The following is a 15631-nucleotide window of genomic DNA, read 5'->3' as shown; positions in this document are numbered from 1 at the left end:
AAAAAGCACGTTCCAGGACTTCCCTGGTGGTCCAGTGGTTAAGACTCTGCACTCCCAATGCAGAGAACATGAGTTCAATCCCTGGTGAGGAAACTAAGATCCCTCACTAAGATCCTGTGTGCTGCATGACAAAAAAAAAACAAAACAAAAACTAGCTGAATCAACAAAACTTAAAAAAAAAATTCATAAAAATTAACTAAAATATATTTTAAAAAGCATGTTCCTTATCATTAAGAAACATTTACGTTTACACCCAGAATATAGGCATATTTCTTTATAAAGTATACACACATGCATGTGTCAATCCATATATATTAAATATTAGTAAATCTTGATTCTTTTTTTACGAAAAATGAAGATACATACAGGATCTGATCTCATGTTTTCTTCCCATGCCCCATTTACCACCACCAAATTACAAATCAGCATCTCTAAGTCAAAGCTCAGGGCGTGGGGGGACCTCGTACAGGGACACCAACCTTCAGGCTGCTGGGGATCTGAGATCTTGTGAGTTCAGCCTCTTCTCTTAGTAGGCCAGGACGCGGGGGAGGGGGAGGGTACTCTGGGCAGAAGCCCCTCCCACAGTCCTGCCACCCTCGGGAGCCTGTAGGAGGTGGGGGTGAGGCTGAGCCTGGATTAGCTGGGGCCGGGGGCAGGGAAGCTTCTAGAGCTGCAGGGTGGCCAGAGAAGTGGGTGCAGCCAGGCGCGGGCACCATGCCGCTGCAGGACGACACCCTCCGAGAGGTGTGGGCCTCAGACAGGTCTGGAAAGCCCCCACTTCACCCTACCTGAAGCCTGGTGGGGGGCTCAGATGGAGGGTTTGGGGAGGGAGACAGGCTGATTCCTTTGCTACCCTCAGCGGACACGAGGAGGAAGGCCGGAGCCCCGAGGTCCAGCAGCGCACCAAGCAGGTAGGTCACCTGGCTTGGGGAGGAGACAGAGGGCCCCCCCACGCAGCACAGGGGATCTGGGAGCCAGCGGGGCAGCCTCTGGGGGTCCTTACTTCCCTGGAAGTTTGGGCTTTATTTTGTTCTTGCAGGAAAGGGGTGTTTGGGGGGGCATGGGGTGTCGTGAGGAGGAACCTGGACTTTGGGACATTGGAGGTGTCCATGAGACATGGGAGGGAGTCATCCATCGTGCCCCAGGAAGGGGCACAGTTCCCCTCCCGATAATCCGCGGTTATTTCTGGCGGCTCAAGGGATTAGAAGGGTGATGGGCAGCCCTCAGAGTCCCCCCGCCCCTTTCCTTCCTCTCCCTCCTCTTGACCCCCCACTCCGCAGCGACAGAAGTTGAGGAAGAAAAAGCCAGAAGCCCCAGAGGCTCCCTGCCCCACAGGATCCAAGCCCCGGAGACCTGGAGGTGGGCTGGGGGTGGGGCACAGGGTCCCGTGAGGGAAGGCCCGCAGGCGAAGAACGAAGGGGAGGGGGGTGAGCTGGGGGATAGGAAGAGCGAAAGGATGAATGAAAGCCGGGAGAGTGGTGTCCAAAGTGAAACAGAGCCCCGGGGAGCCCCCAGAGTGAGGAGCCTGAGGGGGGCGGGCACCTTCTCAGGAAGAGGTGGGGGTCGCTCCTGACCCGCGCATCTCGGCTCAGCCGGGCGGAAGGGGAAGCCGCGGGAGGAGCCCGCGCAGGGACCGGCTGAGGCCCGGGCAGCGCAAACAGTCTACACCAAGTTCCTCAGGGACCCCGAGGCCAAGAAGCGCGACCCCCGGGAGACCTTCTTGGTAGCCCGCGCCCCAGACGCCCCGGACACGGAGGACGGTGAGCGAACCCCGAGGGAAGGGGGCGTCTGGAGACCAGTAGGGGAGCGGGCGACTGGAGAGGAGAGGTTGGACAGGAACAACAGAGGGAGAGAGGCAGACAGCTGGGGAAAACAGCGTCTGCATCCCTGGCCTTGGCTCTGAACTAGGAAACCCTTTATGCTCGTGTTCTTTTCCCCATTTTCCGGATGGGGAAACCGAGGCACAAAGGAGTGGTTAAGAGCTCTGCCTTAGACCAGGACTAGGGGCAAGGGGGAGCTCAGATGGGTCTGGCTGGGAGTTAGAAAGAGAGACAGACCAGGGTAGGGAGAAGCAGAGTGGGAGAAGCAGGCACGTGTCTCATTAGAAGGGATGGAAAAGGGGAAACTGAAAGATGCCAGGAGGGTGTGTGACAGCCAGAGAGAGAAGGGCCTGCAAAGAAGCGCATTTTCCCAGAATAGGATTGCCAAGCCCCCAGCGTAACCCCGACTCCAGCTCTCGTGTGACTTGCACGCTGTGGAAGACTTTGGGGTCACCGCATTCTTTGAGAATCTTCCTCCTGTTTCTGTTCCAGAAGGGAGCCTCTTACCCCTGGCTCCTTCACTGCCTCCCAGAAATCTGGAGAGACCCGCAGAGATTAGAGGACCCACCCCAACCCCCATATTGATGAATTTCTACCTACAGGGGATGAGGAGGAGGAAGAGGATGACCTGGAAGATGAAGACGAAGAGGAGGAAAAGAAAGAGAGAGTCCACCTGCCTCCCAAGAAACCCCCCAAAGAGAAGGCTTCTACAGACATCAAGGAGAGGAAGACCAAGGCCCAGGGTCCAAAGGGTGGGTGTTGAGGGTCCAGAGGGGGCAAAAAGACACACAAAACTGGCCCCAGAGGGGCCTGGGGGTTCATGGATGTGCAGGGGTTGAGACATCAGAAAGCTACCAGGTGCCTGGACCCAAGTGTTCCATCCTTTGGTGATTTCTTCCCTCTGCATGCTGTATCGGAGAAGGCGATGGCACCCCACTCCAGTACTCTTGCCTGGAAAATCCCATGGACGGAGGAGCCTGGTAGGCTGCAGTCCATGGGGTCGCTGAGGGTTGGATACCCCTGAGCAACTTCACTTTCACTTTCATGCATTGGAGAAGGAAATGGCAACCCACTCCAGTGTTCTTGCCTGGAGAATCCCAGGGATGGGGGAGCCTAGTGGGCTGCCATCTATGGGGTTGCACAGAGTCAGACATGATTGAAGTGACTTAGCAGCAGCAGCATGCTGTATGCTAAGTCACTTCAGTCGTGTCCTACTCTTTACAACCCCATGGACTGTAGCGCGCCAGGCTCCTCTGTCCATGGGATTCTCCAGCCAAGAGTACTGGAGTGGGTTGCTGTGTCCTCCTCCAGGGGATCTTCCCAACCCAGGGATCCAACTCACGTCTCTTGTGTCTCTGCATTGGCAGGCGGGTTCTTTACCACTAGCACCACCTGGGAAACTTCTTCCCTCTAATGATCCTTAAATTAATATGTGCCCCCCGCCCCGCCACCATCACCACCATCCTCCCAGCCCTGGTCAGGGTGTGCTGAGCCAGGGAGGGCAGAGGATTTTCATGTTCTTGGTGAGTTTTTAATTTTTTTTAAACTCAATATGAATTATATTTATAATTTTTACGAAAGTATCAAAGTGATTGTAATAAAAATCAATTCGTGAGTAAATACTGTGATGGCTTCCTGGCTGGGCACCTTGCCCTACGGGTGGGTGCTGGGGTCTGGTGTAAATGTAGACACATAGCTAGGACCTTGGGCCTCTCGAAGTGGGAGGACTATCTATAACTCTGACCAGAGAAGGTTTGGAGGATTTCTGATGGAGATGGGGTGGGAGGTGGGATTCAGAGTTTCCTTAGAAGGCCTGGCATTCATTCATTCACTACTTATTATACTCCTGGTGTTCATTCAGTTCTTTCTGGACTCAGGGTTAAAAACAAGACAAGCAGAGGAGCTCTGAGCCTCCCAGGGGACTGAAGGGACAATGAGTGAGGTGGAGGGTGTGACTCGTCTTTGTCTAACCCCCACCCTCCATTTCCAGGAGATCTGGGAAGCCCTGGCCCCCCACTGAAACCTCTTCGAGTTAAGAAAAAGGAGGCTCCAGCGGGGGAAGGGACCAAGATAAGAAAGATGAAGAAGAAAGGTGAGCCTAGTCTCCAGAGGAGCAAGGGTCTCTGGGTGTGGGGCTGGTGGGGGTAGGGGTGTGACCTCTTCACTTCCACACCAGCAGGGTCCGGGGAGGCTGACAAGGACTGCTCCGTGAGCCCAGGCACAGTGAAGAAGACACCAGCAGCCATGTTTCTGGTTCCCGGGGAGTGCCCAGCGGAGAAAACTCTGAAGAAGAAGGGTGGGTGGTGAGCTTTGGTGAGCTCTGGTGAGCTCTGGTTCCGGGACGTCCAGGGGCAGTCAGCTGTCAGTGTGGAGGGGCAGGTAAGGCAGAGGGGGTAAGGCGGAGGTTCTCAAGTTGGAAGACTTGGGGGCGCCTTGACGCCCACTTTAATAAGCCGTGTGGCCTCAGGACAGGGTCTTCACCTTTCTGAGGTTATTGCTTTCCGATAATAGTGAACTGGGGTCCAGGTGAGGCGTGGGTGTCCCTTGTAAACTGTGATGTGCCCCTGCCAGGGTAAGGGTGCAAACAGGCTTCCCCCTCCACCCCCAGGAACTCCCAAAGGCTCCGAAGAGGAGAAGAAGGAGGAAGGGGAGGAGGACGATGAGGCGGCCGCTGCGATGACCAAGAACAGCAATCAGAAGGGCAAAGCCAAGGGAAAAGGCAAAAAGGTGGGAGCCTGGAAGGGAGAGGGCGAGGTCCCTGCTGGGAGAAGTGGCAGGGTTTGGGGGACCTGGGTGTGGGGCCTCGTGGGCTGGGGCAATGGAGTCCCTTGGGGTTAGAATTCTTAGCTCCCTCTTTGGTGACAGGGTACGAGGACAAAGGGAACCAGGTTTGTAGGAACAGAAGAGGCAGTTGCGGGGTCACCAGGCTGGGACTGGCTACCCGGGGGCCTTATGCTGTCTGCCCTGAGCCCTCCCCACTGCAGCCTAACCATCAGACACAGCCAGAGGTGCTTGCATGGCCCCGCCTGAAAGCACACACATTTTCTGTACCAGGAGGTGGAGCACAGTCAGACAGGCACAGGCGTACACACCCCTGGGCATAGGGACTGACTGACAGCCAGGTGACTGTGAGTTATTAAAATAGTTCTACCCTGCTGCTCTGATACTGCTCAGAATGCTTCTTCCTCTCCCACCCAGGACCTCCCAACCTTCCAGCAACCTAACTATCCAGCAACCAGAGGGTTAACACTGGCTCTCAAGGGCCTCCAGGACCTTCCTCTACCATGTCCATTCTGATTGGGCAGTCTCCAGGGGCAGAGCATGTTGTTAAATATATTGAATGCTGCCCCTCCTCACAAACAGGACTCAGGTACCAACATGCACAGCTGGAGTAAGCAAGAGAGAGGGGTCCAGCTGGAGAAGGTGATGAAAGCCTTTGAGAAACAGGCTTCCACGAATAGAGAGATCACCCCGAGGGCAGGGCCTGGGGGGTGAGGGTGGGGTCTTAGCTTTGTGGGTTTATTCCTTTGTACACCGAGGGACTGATTCACATGGGCCGAGATCACCAGATACTGATGTATAAACTGAAAGCCCAGTTTATTATCTTCCAGAAAGAATATGCAGGCATGCAGAGCCTTTAATATAGTAGGCTCTTGAAATTCACCATGTAGAAATGTTTAAATGAGTTCCAGCTTTCTCCATACCGCATTCCAAACATAGTCCTGAGTTTCCCAAGATTCTTCTGCAGCAGCCTAGAGTGGAGAAGAGATGCCCACTCACCCAGAGGTTAAGGGCCCACTTCCCAACACCAGCCTCACTTCACACCCAGTGCAAACCTGTCTTCAGCAAAATGGGCAACCTCAGCCCACCAGGGCTTCTTGGTGGCTCCCAGAGAGCATTTACTCCTCAAATGCACATACCCAGGTGGCAGTCCCTTCTCTCCCCTGCTGAGAAAGTTGGGGTTAGAATCTTGGTTGCCCTTCATGTGAGGGACAGAACATACGAGCAAAGGGTACTAGCCTTGTAAGAACAGAGGGGCAATAATCAGGCCACCCTAGGGCCTAATGCAACCAAAGAGTTATTAAAAGTTTTCAATGAGCAAAATGAGCTCATTTATTCATTTGTTGTATTGCTATGTAACAAACCACCCCAAAACTTAAAACAACACTTCATCCTCTTAATTTCTGTGAGTCAGAAATCTAGGAACAGACTCACAGACTTAGAGAACGAATTTACGGTGGCCAGGGGGATGGATAGGCAGAAGGGATAGTTAGGGGGTTTGGAACGGATATGTACACACTGCTATATTTTAAATGGATAAGCAACAAGGATCTGCTGTCTAGCACAGGGAACTCTGTTCAATGTCATGTGGCAGCCTGGATGCGGGAGGAGTCTGGGGGAAAATGGATTCAGGTATAGGTATAGCTGCGTCCCTTCACTGTTCGCCTGAAACTATCATAATATTGTTAATCAGCTATACCCCAATACAAAACAAAAAGTTCAAAAAGAAAAGAAATCTAGGAGTAGTTTAGCAAGAGTAATTCTGGCTCAGGATGTCCCATGAATTTGCAGTTGAGATGTCAACTGGGGCTGCACCCATTCTCAAACCTTGACTGGAAATGGAGGATCTACTTCTAAATTGGTTTACTATCATGATTGTTGGCTGGAGGCCTCTCCAGAGGCCCCTTGAGTATCCTTATGATGTGGTAGCCAACTTGCCTTAAGAGTTCAAGAATGGCCCTAGAGACAGAGCAAGGCAGAAGCTGTAATATCTTTTATGACCTAGCTTTCAAAGTGACCGCCCATCACTTCAGCCTTATTCCATTGATCACAGAGACCAATGTGGGAGGGATCTACACTAGAGTATAAATACCATCTTGGAGATTGGCTGCTACATTCATTGGGTATTTACTTTCTGTTAAACTAACAGGTGGCGCTAGTGGTAAAGAACCCACCTGCCAATGCAGGAGATGCTGGAGACACAGGTTCAACCCCTGGGTCAGGAAAACCCCCTGGAGGTGGGAACAGCAACCCACTCTAGTATTCTTGCCTGGAGAATCCCATGGACAGAAGCCTGGTGGGCTGTGGTCCATGAAAGTGAAAGTGAAGTCACTCAGTTGTGTCCGACTCTTTGCGACCCCATGGACTGTAGCCCACCAGGCTTCTCCGTCCATGGGATTCTCCAGGCAAGAGTACTGGAGTGGGGTGCCATTTCCTTGTCACAAAAAGTCAGACACAACTGAAGTGACTTAGCACACCTGCACGCACATAGTAACAGTAGTAGCTAACACTTCTAACACCATGTGCCTAGAACACAGTAACCCAAATCTTCAGCCTCAGCTCAGTTCACTTCCTAAGAGCATCCATGTGATGGAAGGTCTTTTGACAGGCTGTGCATCTAACAGAAGACTGGGCAGCAGTCAACATCCAGCTACAGCTCTTACTAACTATGTGAATTTGGGCAAGTTATTAAGCCTTTCTGAGCCTCAGCTTCTTCACCTGTATAAAGAGACCAACCACCTCAGTAGCTATAGATAAGAAGAATGATAATATTCCAAAGAGGAACACTTGGAAAGTGCATAGAATAATTCCTGGCACATCGGTAGACTTACTATGAGTGTCTGTTAAATACATAAACTAAGGTCTGTCCCAGGTATCCACCCCCATCCTGCATACTTCTCAGGTGAACCGAACTGAGTCACGGCGACGTTAAAAATTAACAAACATCATAGACAGTTAGTGGTGGAACCAGGATTTGAACCCAAGCTGCCTGGCCCCAGAGCCTTGGCTCTTAACCACAAGCTAAACAGAATCTTAATAAAGCACAAAGCTCCCCACAGCCTGGCGAGCTTCGGGGGAGGCTGAGGGGCCCAGGGCGACCCCTGGAACAGCCTCTGTTCTCTCCCCCAAACAGAAAGCGGTGAGTTGCCCTGCCTGCCTCCGGGCTCCGGACCTTCTGCCGAGGGCTGGGGGAGATGGTGCTCTGGGGCTGACGCACCCTCTGCCCTCACTCAGAAGGAGGACAGGGCCCCATCCCCACCCGTGGAAGTGGACGAACCCCAGGAGTTCGTGCTTCGGCCTGCCCCCCAGGGCCGGACGGTCCGCTGCCGGCTGACCCGGGACAAGAAGGGCATGGATCGGGGCCTGTATCCCTCCTACTTCCTGCACCTGGACACTGAGAAGAAGGTGGGTTGGAGGAGGGAGGGAGAAGGGAGAGGGGAGGGGCCCGGACCCCAGTCGAGAGCCAGAATGGGGGTGGGAGCTGGGGGGCAAACGGGCCTTCCCCTCCCCGCACTCCCCTCCTGCTCGCCTCTGTCTTCCAGCGCTTCTCCTCTGCCCCTCTCCCCAGGTGTTTCTCTTGGCCGGCAGGAAGCGGAAACGCAGCAAGACCGCCAACTACCTCATCTCTAGCGATCCCACCAATCTGTCCCGAGGAGGGGAGAATTTCATTGGGAAGCTGAGGTGGGGCTGCGGAGCTTGGGGGCCAGTCACCTCTGGCCCGCTGTGCAGAGTGCCCCACCTCAGACACTCTGGAATTGTCCCCCGGCCCCGGGCTTCTCTATATACATGGACACTTGTCCGCTTTGATGCATGTAGATCACTTGGGGATCTTCTTCAAATGGTTCAGTGAGGCGAGTCCTCTGGTGGTCTAGAGGTTAAGATTCTGGACTTTCACTGTGGTGGCCTGGATTCAATCCCTGGTCTGGGAAACTGAGATCTTGCAAGCCCCAGGGTGAGGCAAAAAAAAAAAAAAATTGGGTTCAGAGGGTCTGGGCTGGGAGTGAGCTTCTGCATTTCTAAGACGCACTGGGGTGATGCCCATGCTGCTGGTTCTGGGACCTCACTCGGAGTAGGGCATAAAGTCCATGAAGCAGGGATTATGCCTGTCTTGTTCATGGTTGAATTCCTAGCACCTGGCACATAGTAGCTATTCAACAAACAGTTACTAACTGACCCAACGAAAGAGTCAGCACCCACCCTGTGTTATGTCTCCCCATATAGCTCATCCAGTCCTCACCACAAATCTGAGAGATGAGGAGAAAGTGAGTCCCCAAGTCAGGCTTTATTTCTTTATGTCTTTACCAAGCACATATGTAAGGCCTACCTCTGTGTCAGAGGTATTTCTAGGTAATTTGCAAATATTAATCCATTCAATAATTTTATCAACCAAATTGATAGAAAATATTATTACCACGCCCATTTTACAGATGCGGAAGTTGAGGCTAAGAGTTTAAGTCACTTGCCTGGGGTCATACAGCTAGTAAGAGCTGAGGTTTGAAAGCTGCCCAGTCTCCCTGTAGATCCAGGTTTTAAAAAGACTTCATGCAGAAAGCCAGGGGCAGGGTCCTAAGACACACCCATGCTTGAGGCAGAAAGCTCTTAAGCTTGGCTGTGAGGAGGGGTCTGGAAGAAGGGGTGTGGAACCCCCTCAGCCCCGCCCCCAGCTCCACCCTGCTCGCAGGTCCAACCTCCTGGGGAACCGCTTTACTGTCTTTGACAATGGGCAGAACCCGCACCGCGGCGGTAGCACGGACGTGGGGAGCCTTCGGCAGGAGCTGGCGGCCGTGATCTACGTGAGAGCGCCTTCTGTCCCCGTATGCCCTAGGGCAGGCCCCTTCCCTCGCCGAGTGGTCTAATGCGAATCTCCCTCCCAGGAAACCAATGTGCTGGGCTTCCGAGGTCCCCGGCGCATGACGGTCATCATTCCTGGCATGAATTCCGACAACGAAAGGGTGCCCATTCGGCCTCGCAACGTGAGCCCCGCACCTCCCTGACACGCCTTTCCCTGTGGGTCTTGCTCCCTAGTTACCGGCTTGTAACCCACTTCCAGGAAGCCCTGTGGGGTGGGGAAAGGGTGTTCGGCCTACCCCATACCCAACCCGGAGCACACCCATTGCCCCGTCACAAATTCATTCTGGCAACTTGCACAATAGATTCAGTTTGGAGGGTTTTCATTGAACTCACTGAAACGAGCACAATAGGGTTGGTTAGTTGTGTTCGTGTGTTTTTTTTTTTTTTTAGTGTACATCAAAATCATTCATTCATATATTCATTCAACACACATACATTGAGTACCAAGTATTAGTCTAGGCAACTGCAGACATCAGTCAACAAAACGAAGATCTACCCTCATGAACCTGGCATTCTAGTGGAGGGAGACAAACGGTAGACAAAGTCTGTGATAAGTAAGTAAATTGTGTAGTGTGTTAGAAAGTGGTTTTTACTGTAGCGGGGGGTGGGGGTGGGGGGGGTGGGGGTGGAGAAAAAGTTGAACAGGGAAAGGAGATGAGATGTGTGTGTGTAGGTGTGATTTAAATTCAGTGGTCAGAGTGGGCCTCACTGAGCAGATGAAATTTGAAGGAGGTGAGGAGCAACCCTGCAGATATCTGGGAAAAGATCATGCAGGCAGGGAGAAGAGCCAGTGCAAAGGCCCTGAGGCAGGAGAGTGCCTGCTGAGTTTGAGGAGCAGCAAGCTGGCCACGGTGGCTGGAGGAAGATGAGGTCAGAGAGGTGAGAGTGAGGGGCAGCTGAGCCTGTGTAGCTGGTTTTTACTCAGAGAAACAGGAACAGCAGGGCTTTGGGCAAAGGAGTGATATGATTTGACATATTTTAAAAAGCAAAGGCTGTTTTGTGTGTGTGTGTGTGTGTGTGTGTGTGAGTGAGATGTAGGGCAAGATGGAGAGCTGGCCCAGAGAGAGGGGGCCTCCTTCAGTGTGTCAGACCCATGCTTTGCCCCTCAGCACTGCAAGCTGAGTGAGCCCGGGATTTCAGAGACGGTTGACTGGCATGTCTCATACTCACAGTGATGTCACTTTACTCATTTACAATGAAAAAGAATACTCCCATCAGCTGATCACACATCTTTCCCTGCTGGAAAGCCACAATGGAATAATCAGAGACCTGGCCAACCCATGGGGCACAAGCCCTGGGTGGCTCCTGTCTTTAGGAGCCTGTGTGTTCCACAACTGCTCCTCCCATCCTGGAATAGACACACAGATCCTCCAAAGGCGGTGCCTCCCTTGGGCTTAGTAGGAACTGACACCCAGAGCTGCTCTGAATTTCTTCATCATCAGTTCATTCATTCTACAATCATTTATTAATGCCAGGTGTTGAGAATGTAAAATCAATACAAGAGGTACCATCAAAACAATATCTGATATTTATTGAACATTTACTCTGTGTGAGGAACTGCTCAAAACAACACTTCATGCACTATTAATCATTTAATCTTCACAACACCCTGTTATGAGGGAAACTAAGGCACAGAGTTCAGTTCAGTTCACTTCAGTCACTCAGGCGTGTCCGACTCTTTGTGACCCCATGGACTGCAGCATGCCAGGCCTCCCTGTCCATCACCAGCTCCCAGAACCTGCTCAAACTCATGTCCATTGAGTCAGTGATGTCACCCAATCATCTCATCCCCTGTCATCTGTAAGGCACAGAGCCATTAGTCAAATACTGCGCCTGCTGTTAGGGTATCTAATTCTGTCCTGTCTGCACTGTTAGTGCAGTGGGAGAAATCATAAGAGCGAGGTGTTATGGAAATTCAGAGCTAAGACATTTAAGTCAGACTTGGGGTCACAAGGCTTCTTGGAGGACACAATCTTGAGTGGACTCATTCTAAGCCAGGAACGTGAACAGGTGACAAAGAAACCAAGAAAAGAAATACATGTCTCATATAGACCCTGCTCCTTCCTTCCAGAAACTCTTCCAGGACATTTTAACTACTCTGTACCTATACATCTCTTGAAGCTCAACTGTGAGCTCCTTGTAAATCCTAGAATATCTGGTTCATCCTTGTGATAGATGCTAGCGTGTGGCCTAAGACCCCTTGGGACCGATGGCACAGAGCCCCTCCTGTGCGGCAGATGCTACTTTTCACTTTCCAACTCTCCACTTTGGCGTCCTACAGCCGAGCCCATTCTCCCAGACGTACATCCTGGCCAGGTGGATGCCACAGACACTGTGGGTGTACTCAAAGAAACCCTGGCCACCATGGCCATTGACACCCAGGCTGCACACATACATAAAAGCACCACAGGTCCCCAGCCACTGCCCCACCCTGTTAGTCCCAAGATATCTCAGCCAGCTCTCACTATCCTGCCCCTAATACTGCCCACCCCTCACACCCCAGGCCAGCGACGGGCTGCTGGTGCGCTGGCAGAACAAGACACTGGAGAGCCTCATCGAGCTGCACAACAAGCCCCCCATCTGGAACGAAGACAGTGGCTCCTACACCCTCAACTTCCAAGGCCGAGTCACCCAGGCCTCAGTCAAGAATTTCCAGATTGTCCACGCTGATGACCGTGAGTATCTGAGGACACAAGCCAGGCTGTTCCCCACCACCTCCAAGACCCCAAACCTCACTCAGGTCTTTCCCTCCCCTCTCCCCCTGCCATCTCCCTCTCTCTCTCTCACACACACACACGCATGCGCGTGCTGGAGTGGAGCTGGCCTTTATCCCTGGAGCCAGAACATTCAGGAAGGTCACTCTCTCCTGTGGGGGCACTCACATTGTACCCCCCAAAGAGCCTCAGATATTCCAAGCAGCTGTCTTCAGGTGCATTGTTTTCAGGGCCTCGTCCTAGCACTGACCAGAGCCTGGGCAGATGCTGGGCTGTTTTGGGTAAGACTGCGTTGAAGGGACAGTTACGCTGCTAGAGTTTAAAAACCACTGAAAGGGAGTTCCCAGGTGGTCCAGTGGTTAGGACTTGGTACTTTCACTGCCATGGCCTTGTCAGGGAAATAAGATACTGCAGTTCAGTTCAGTTGCTCAGTTGTGTCCAACTCTTTGCGACCCCATGAATCGCAGCACGCCAGGCCTCCCTGTCCATCACCAACGCCCGGAGTTCACCCAGACTCATGTGCATCGAGTCGGTGATGCCATCCAGCCATCTCATCCTCTGTCGTCCCCTTCTTCTCCTGCCCCCAATCCCTCCCAGCATCAGAGTCTTTTCCAATGAGTCAACTCTTCGCATGAGGTGGCTAAAGTATTGGAGTTTCAGCCTCAGCATCAGTCCTTCCAATGAACACCCAGGGCTGATCTCCTTCAGAATGGACTGGTTGGATCTCCTTGCAGTCCAAGGGACTCTCAAGAGTCTTCTCCAACACCATAGTTCAAAAGCATCAATTCTTTGGTGCTCAGCTTTCTTCACAGTCCAACTCTCACATCCATACATGACCACTGAAAAAAGCATAGCCTTGACTAGATGGACCTTTGTTGGCAAAGTAATATCTCTGCTTTTTAATATGCTATCTAGGTTGGTCATAACTTTCCTTCCAAGGAGTGAGCGTCTTTTAATTTCATGGCTGCAATCACCATCTGCAGTGATTTTGGAGCCCCCCAAAATAAAGTCTGACACTGTTTCCCCATCTATTTCCCATGAAGTGATGGGACCAGATGCCATGATCTTAGTTTTCTGAATATAGAGCTTTAAGCCAACTTTTTCACTCTCCTCTTTCACTTTCATCAAGAGGCTTTTTAGTTCCTTCACTTTCTGCCATAAGGGTGGTGTCATCTGCATATCTGAGGTTATTGATATTTCTCCCAGCAATCTTGATTCCAGCTTGTGCTTCTTCCAGCCCAGCGTTTCTCATGATGTACTCTGCATCATGTACTGAAAGTGGAGCCTAAAAGCCACGAGGCTCTGCCAAAAGTAAAAGTTAAAAAAAACAAACTTATGGGCACTTCCCTGGTGGTTCTGTGGCTAAGACTCCATGCTCCCAGTGCGGGGGGCCCAGGTTCAGCCCCTGGTCAGGGTACTCGGTCCCACATGCAGCCACTAAGACTCAGCACAGCCAAATCAATAAAAATAAATATGAAAAAACCCCCAAAACTTATAGCCCAACCCCTATGTGGCCAGAGAGGATGCTGAGGCTCAGAGAGGGCAGTCCCTTACCCAAGTCTCTCAGCAACTGCAGGCATTACTTACCCTGGCCCTCAAATTTTATTGCAGAAACACACAGTGCTTTCTGTGGACCAGACAGTGTTCTCAGGACTTCACAGATACTGATTCATTAAGTCTTTTCAACAACCCTGTGAGGAAGGTATTATTATTATCCCTATTGGAAGGACAGAGGAGGCTGGCGTGCTGCAGTCTATGGAGTCACAAAGTATCAGACATGACTTAGCGACGGAACAGCATTTGGCAGATGAGAAAACCGAGGTGCAGAGAGGTTGAGTAACTTACAGCTTGTGAAGGCAGAGCTGGGGTTAGAACCCAGGTAGTCTGTCTCCAGTGCCCCACTCCTAACCCCATCAAGATGATTGTCTTTCAGGAGTAGGAAGTATAAGTCAAGCATTTCTATTCTCTTTCCAGTGAGGTCAAAGGCCTGCCATCGTAGAATTAGGGAAAAAAAGATATACTCAGAACACAAAAACATCCCGTTACAAGCCTGGGGAAGAGGTCCCCACTAGGTTGAAGGGATTTGGATACGGAGCAGTATCTCCTAGGGATTTTCCAGGTTCCCAGGATTGGTTAACATTGAACGAGCTCCCCACCCCCACTCCATCCTAGGGATGTGCCCCCAGTGTCATCTGTCCTGAAGTCTTAAAAACCCATCTCCAGATCACATTTCGGGTGGAGCCTGGTCTGCCTGGGTTGGGGGTATTTTTAGCAACATCCTGTCCCATGGATGCCGGGGGAAGTGTTGGGATGGGGGCTGGGAACCTGGGCCAGATATGAGGTAGGGGCTGAGTGAGGGCACTGGTTGAGGCCATGAGGCTGGTGGTCTCAGGACTTGGGGTCTGGGATGAGAAGAATGGGGTAAAATCGCTTTAGTTGGAAAGGAAGGATTCTAGGCATAAGCAAGTTTGACTGGTTACTACAATGCGGGCAGGTCATCTGCCTAGCCCTGGGCAGTAGAAGGTAAGGCAGGGTCCTTGCCCTCGGGGGCTTACAGTGGCGGGTACGGCGGCAGGCAGGCTTATTGGGTGAGATAAGAGGGTGCATGGATGGAGGGTGACTGACATGGTGGCTAAGGACTGGGATCCCAGTGCAAGGATGGGGGCCCTTCCCTCAATGATGAGGGCTTCGTCTGCCAGGACAGAGCCCGCGAGGTCTCAGGCCGCCCCCACCCGTGTCTGTGTCCATAGCCGACTACATCGTGCTGCAGTTTGGCCGCGTGGCCGAGGACGCCTTCACCCTAGACTACCGGTACCCGCTGTGCGCCCTGCAGGCGTTCGCCATCGCCCTCTCCAGTTTCGACGGGAAGCTGGCCTGCGAGTGATCCTAGTGATATCCCCAGCGCCCGCCCGCCAGGGCTGGGAAAAGGATTCACGTTGGAGGCTTGCACGGTCCCTTCACCAGAGCCTCTCGATGAAGACTTCTCCCTTGTCGGGGGGCTGACCCCTCACCGTCTCCGGGTGACCTTCATTCACTGCCCAGCCTGGCACGGTGGGGTGGGGGGAGGAGCTCAGACGGCGGTTCGGACGGAGATGAAGAACATCTGGAGTTGGAGCTGCACATCTGGTCGCGGAGCTAGGCTGCGCCGCTTCACCAACACCACCCCCGCCCCGCGCCCCAGTCACTTCCTGTCCAGGAGCAGTAGTCAGTGTTGTTTTAACCCCCTCTGGGACTGTACTAGGGCTCGGAGGAGCCGGCGGGGGCTCAGAGGAGGGGGCAGGTGATGGGGGACGGAGAGCCGGTACCCACACCCCCAATAAAGCCGCTTCCTAGGCCAGGACGGACAGCGGTTCTTCAGCGCGTGCGGAGAACGAGGCGGCGGGAGGGGTCCGGGGGGCGGGCTGGAGGCCTCCGTTCCCCCACCCCCGTCCCGCTCGGGCCCCGAGGCGCTCCCGCGTCCCCTCC

At 52.7% G+C, this 15631-nt stretch overlaps 1 protein-coding gene across 1 annotated transcript; it reads left to right on the top strand.

Moving 5' to 3' along the window:
* Positions 1-714: 714 nt before the first annotated feature.
* On the top strand, positions 715-15050 carry TULP1 (TUB like protein 1). Its single transcript, NM_001206728.1, has 15 exons — positions 715-761; positions 860-911; positions 1281-1359; positions 1593-1760; positions 2423-2572; positions 3811-3912; positions 4000-4116; positions 4429-4547; positions 7735-7740; positions 7836-8006; positions 8170-8282; positions 9283-9394; positions 9476-9574; positions 11956-12127; positions 14917-15050. The coding sequence occupies exons 1-15, from the start codon at positions 715-717 to the stop codon at positions 15048-15050; spliced, it is 1641 nt and encodes a 546-aa protein (NP_001193657.1).
* Positions 15051-15631: the final 581 nt, after the last annotated feature.

This window comes from Bos taurus, chromosome 23 (genome assembly GCF_002263795.3).
Source record: "Bos taurus isolate L1 Dominette 01449 registration number 42190680 breed Hereford chromosome 23, ARS-UCD2.0, whole genome shotgun sequence".
Classification (NCBI taxonomy): domain Eukaryota; kingdom Metazoa; phylum Chordata; class Mammalia; order Artiodactyla; family Bovidae; genus Bos; species Bos taurus.
Note: the sequence above shows the minus strand (reverse complement) of the source record. Positions and strands in the feature narration are given on the sequence as shown.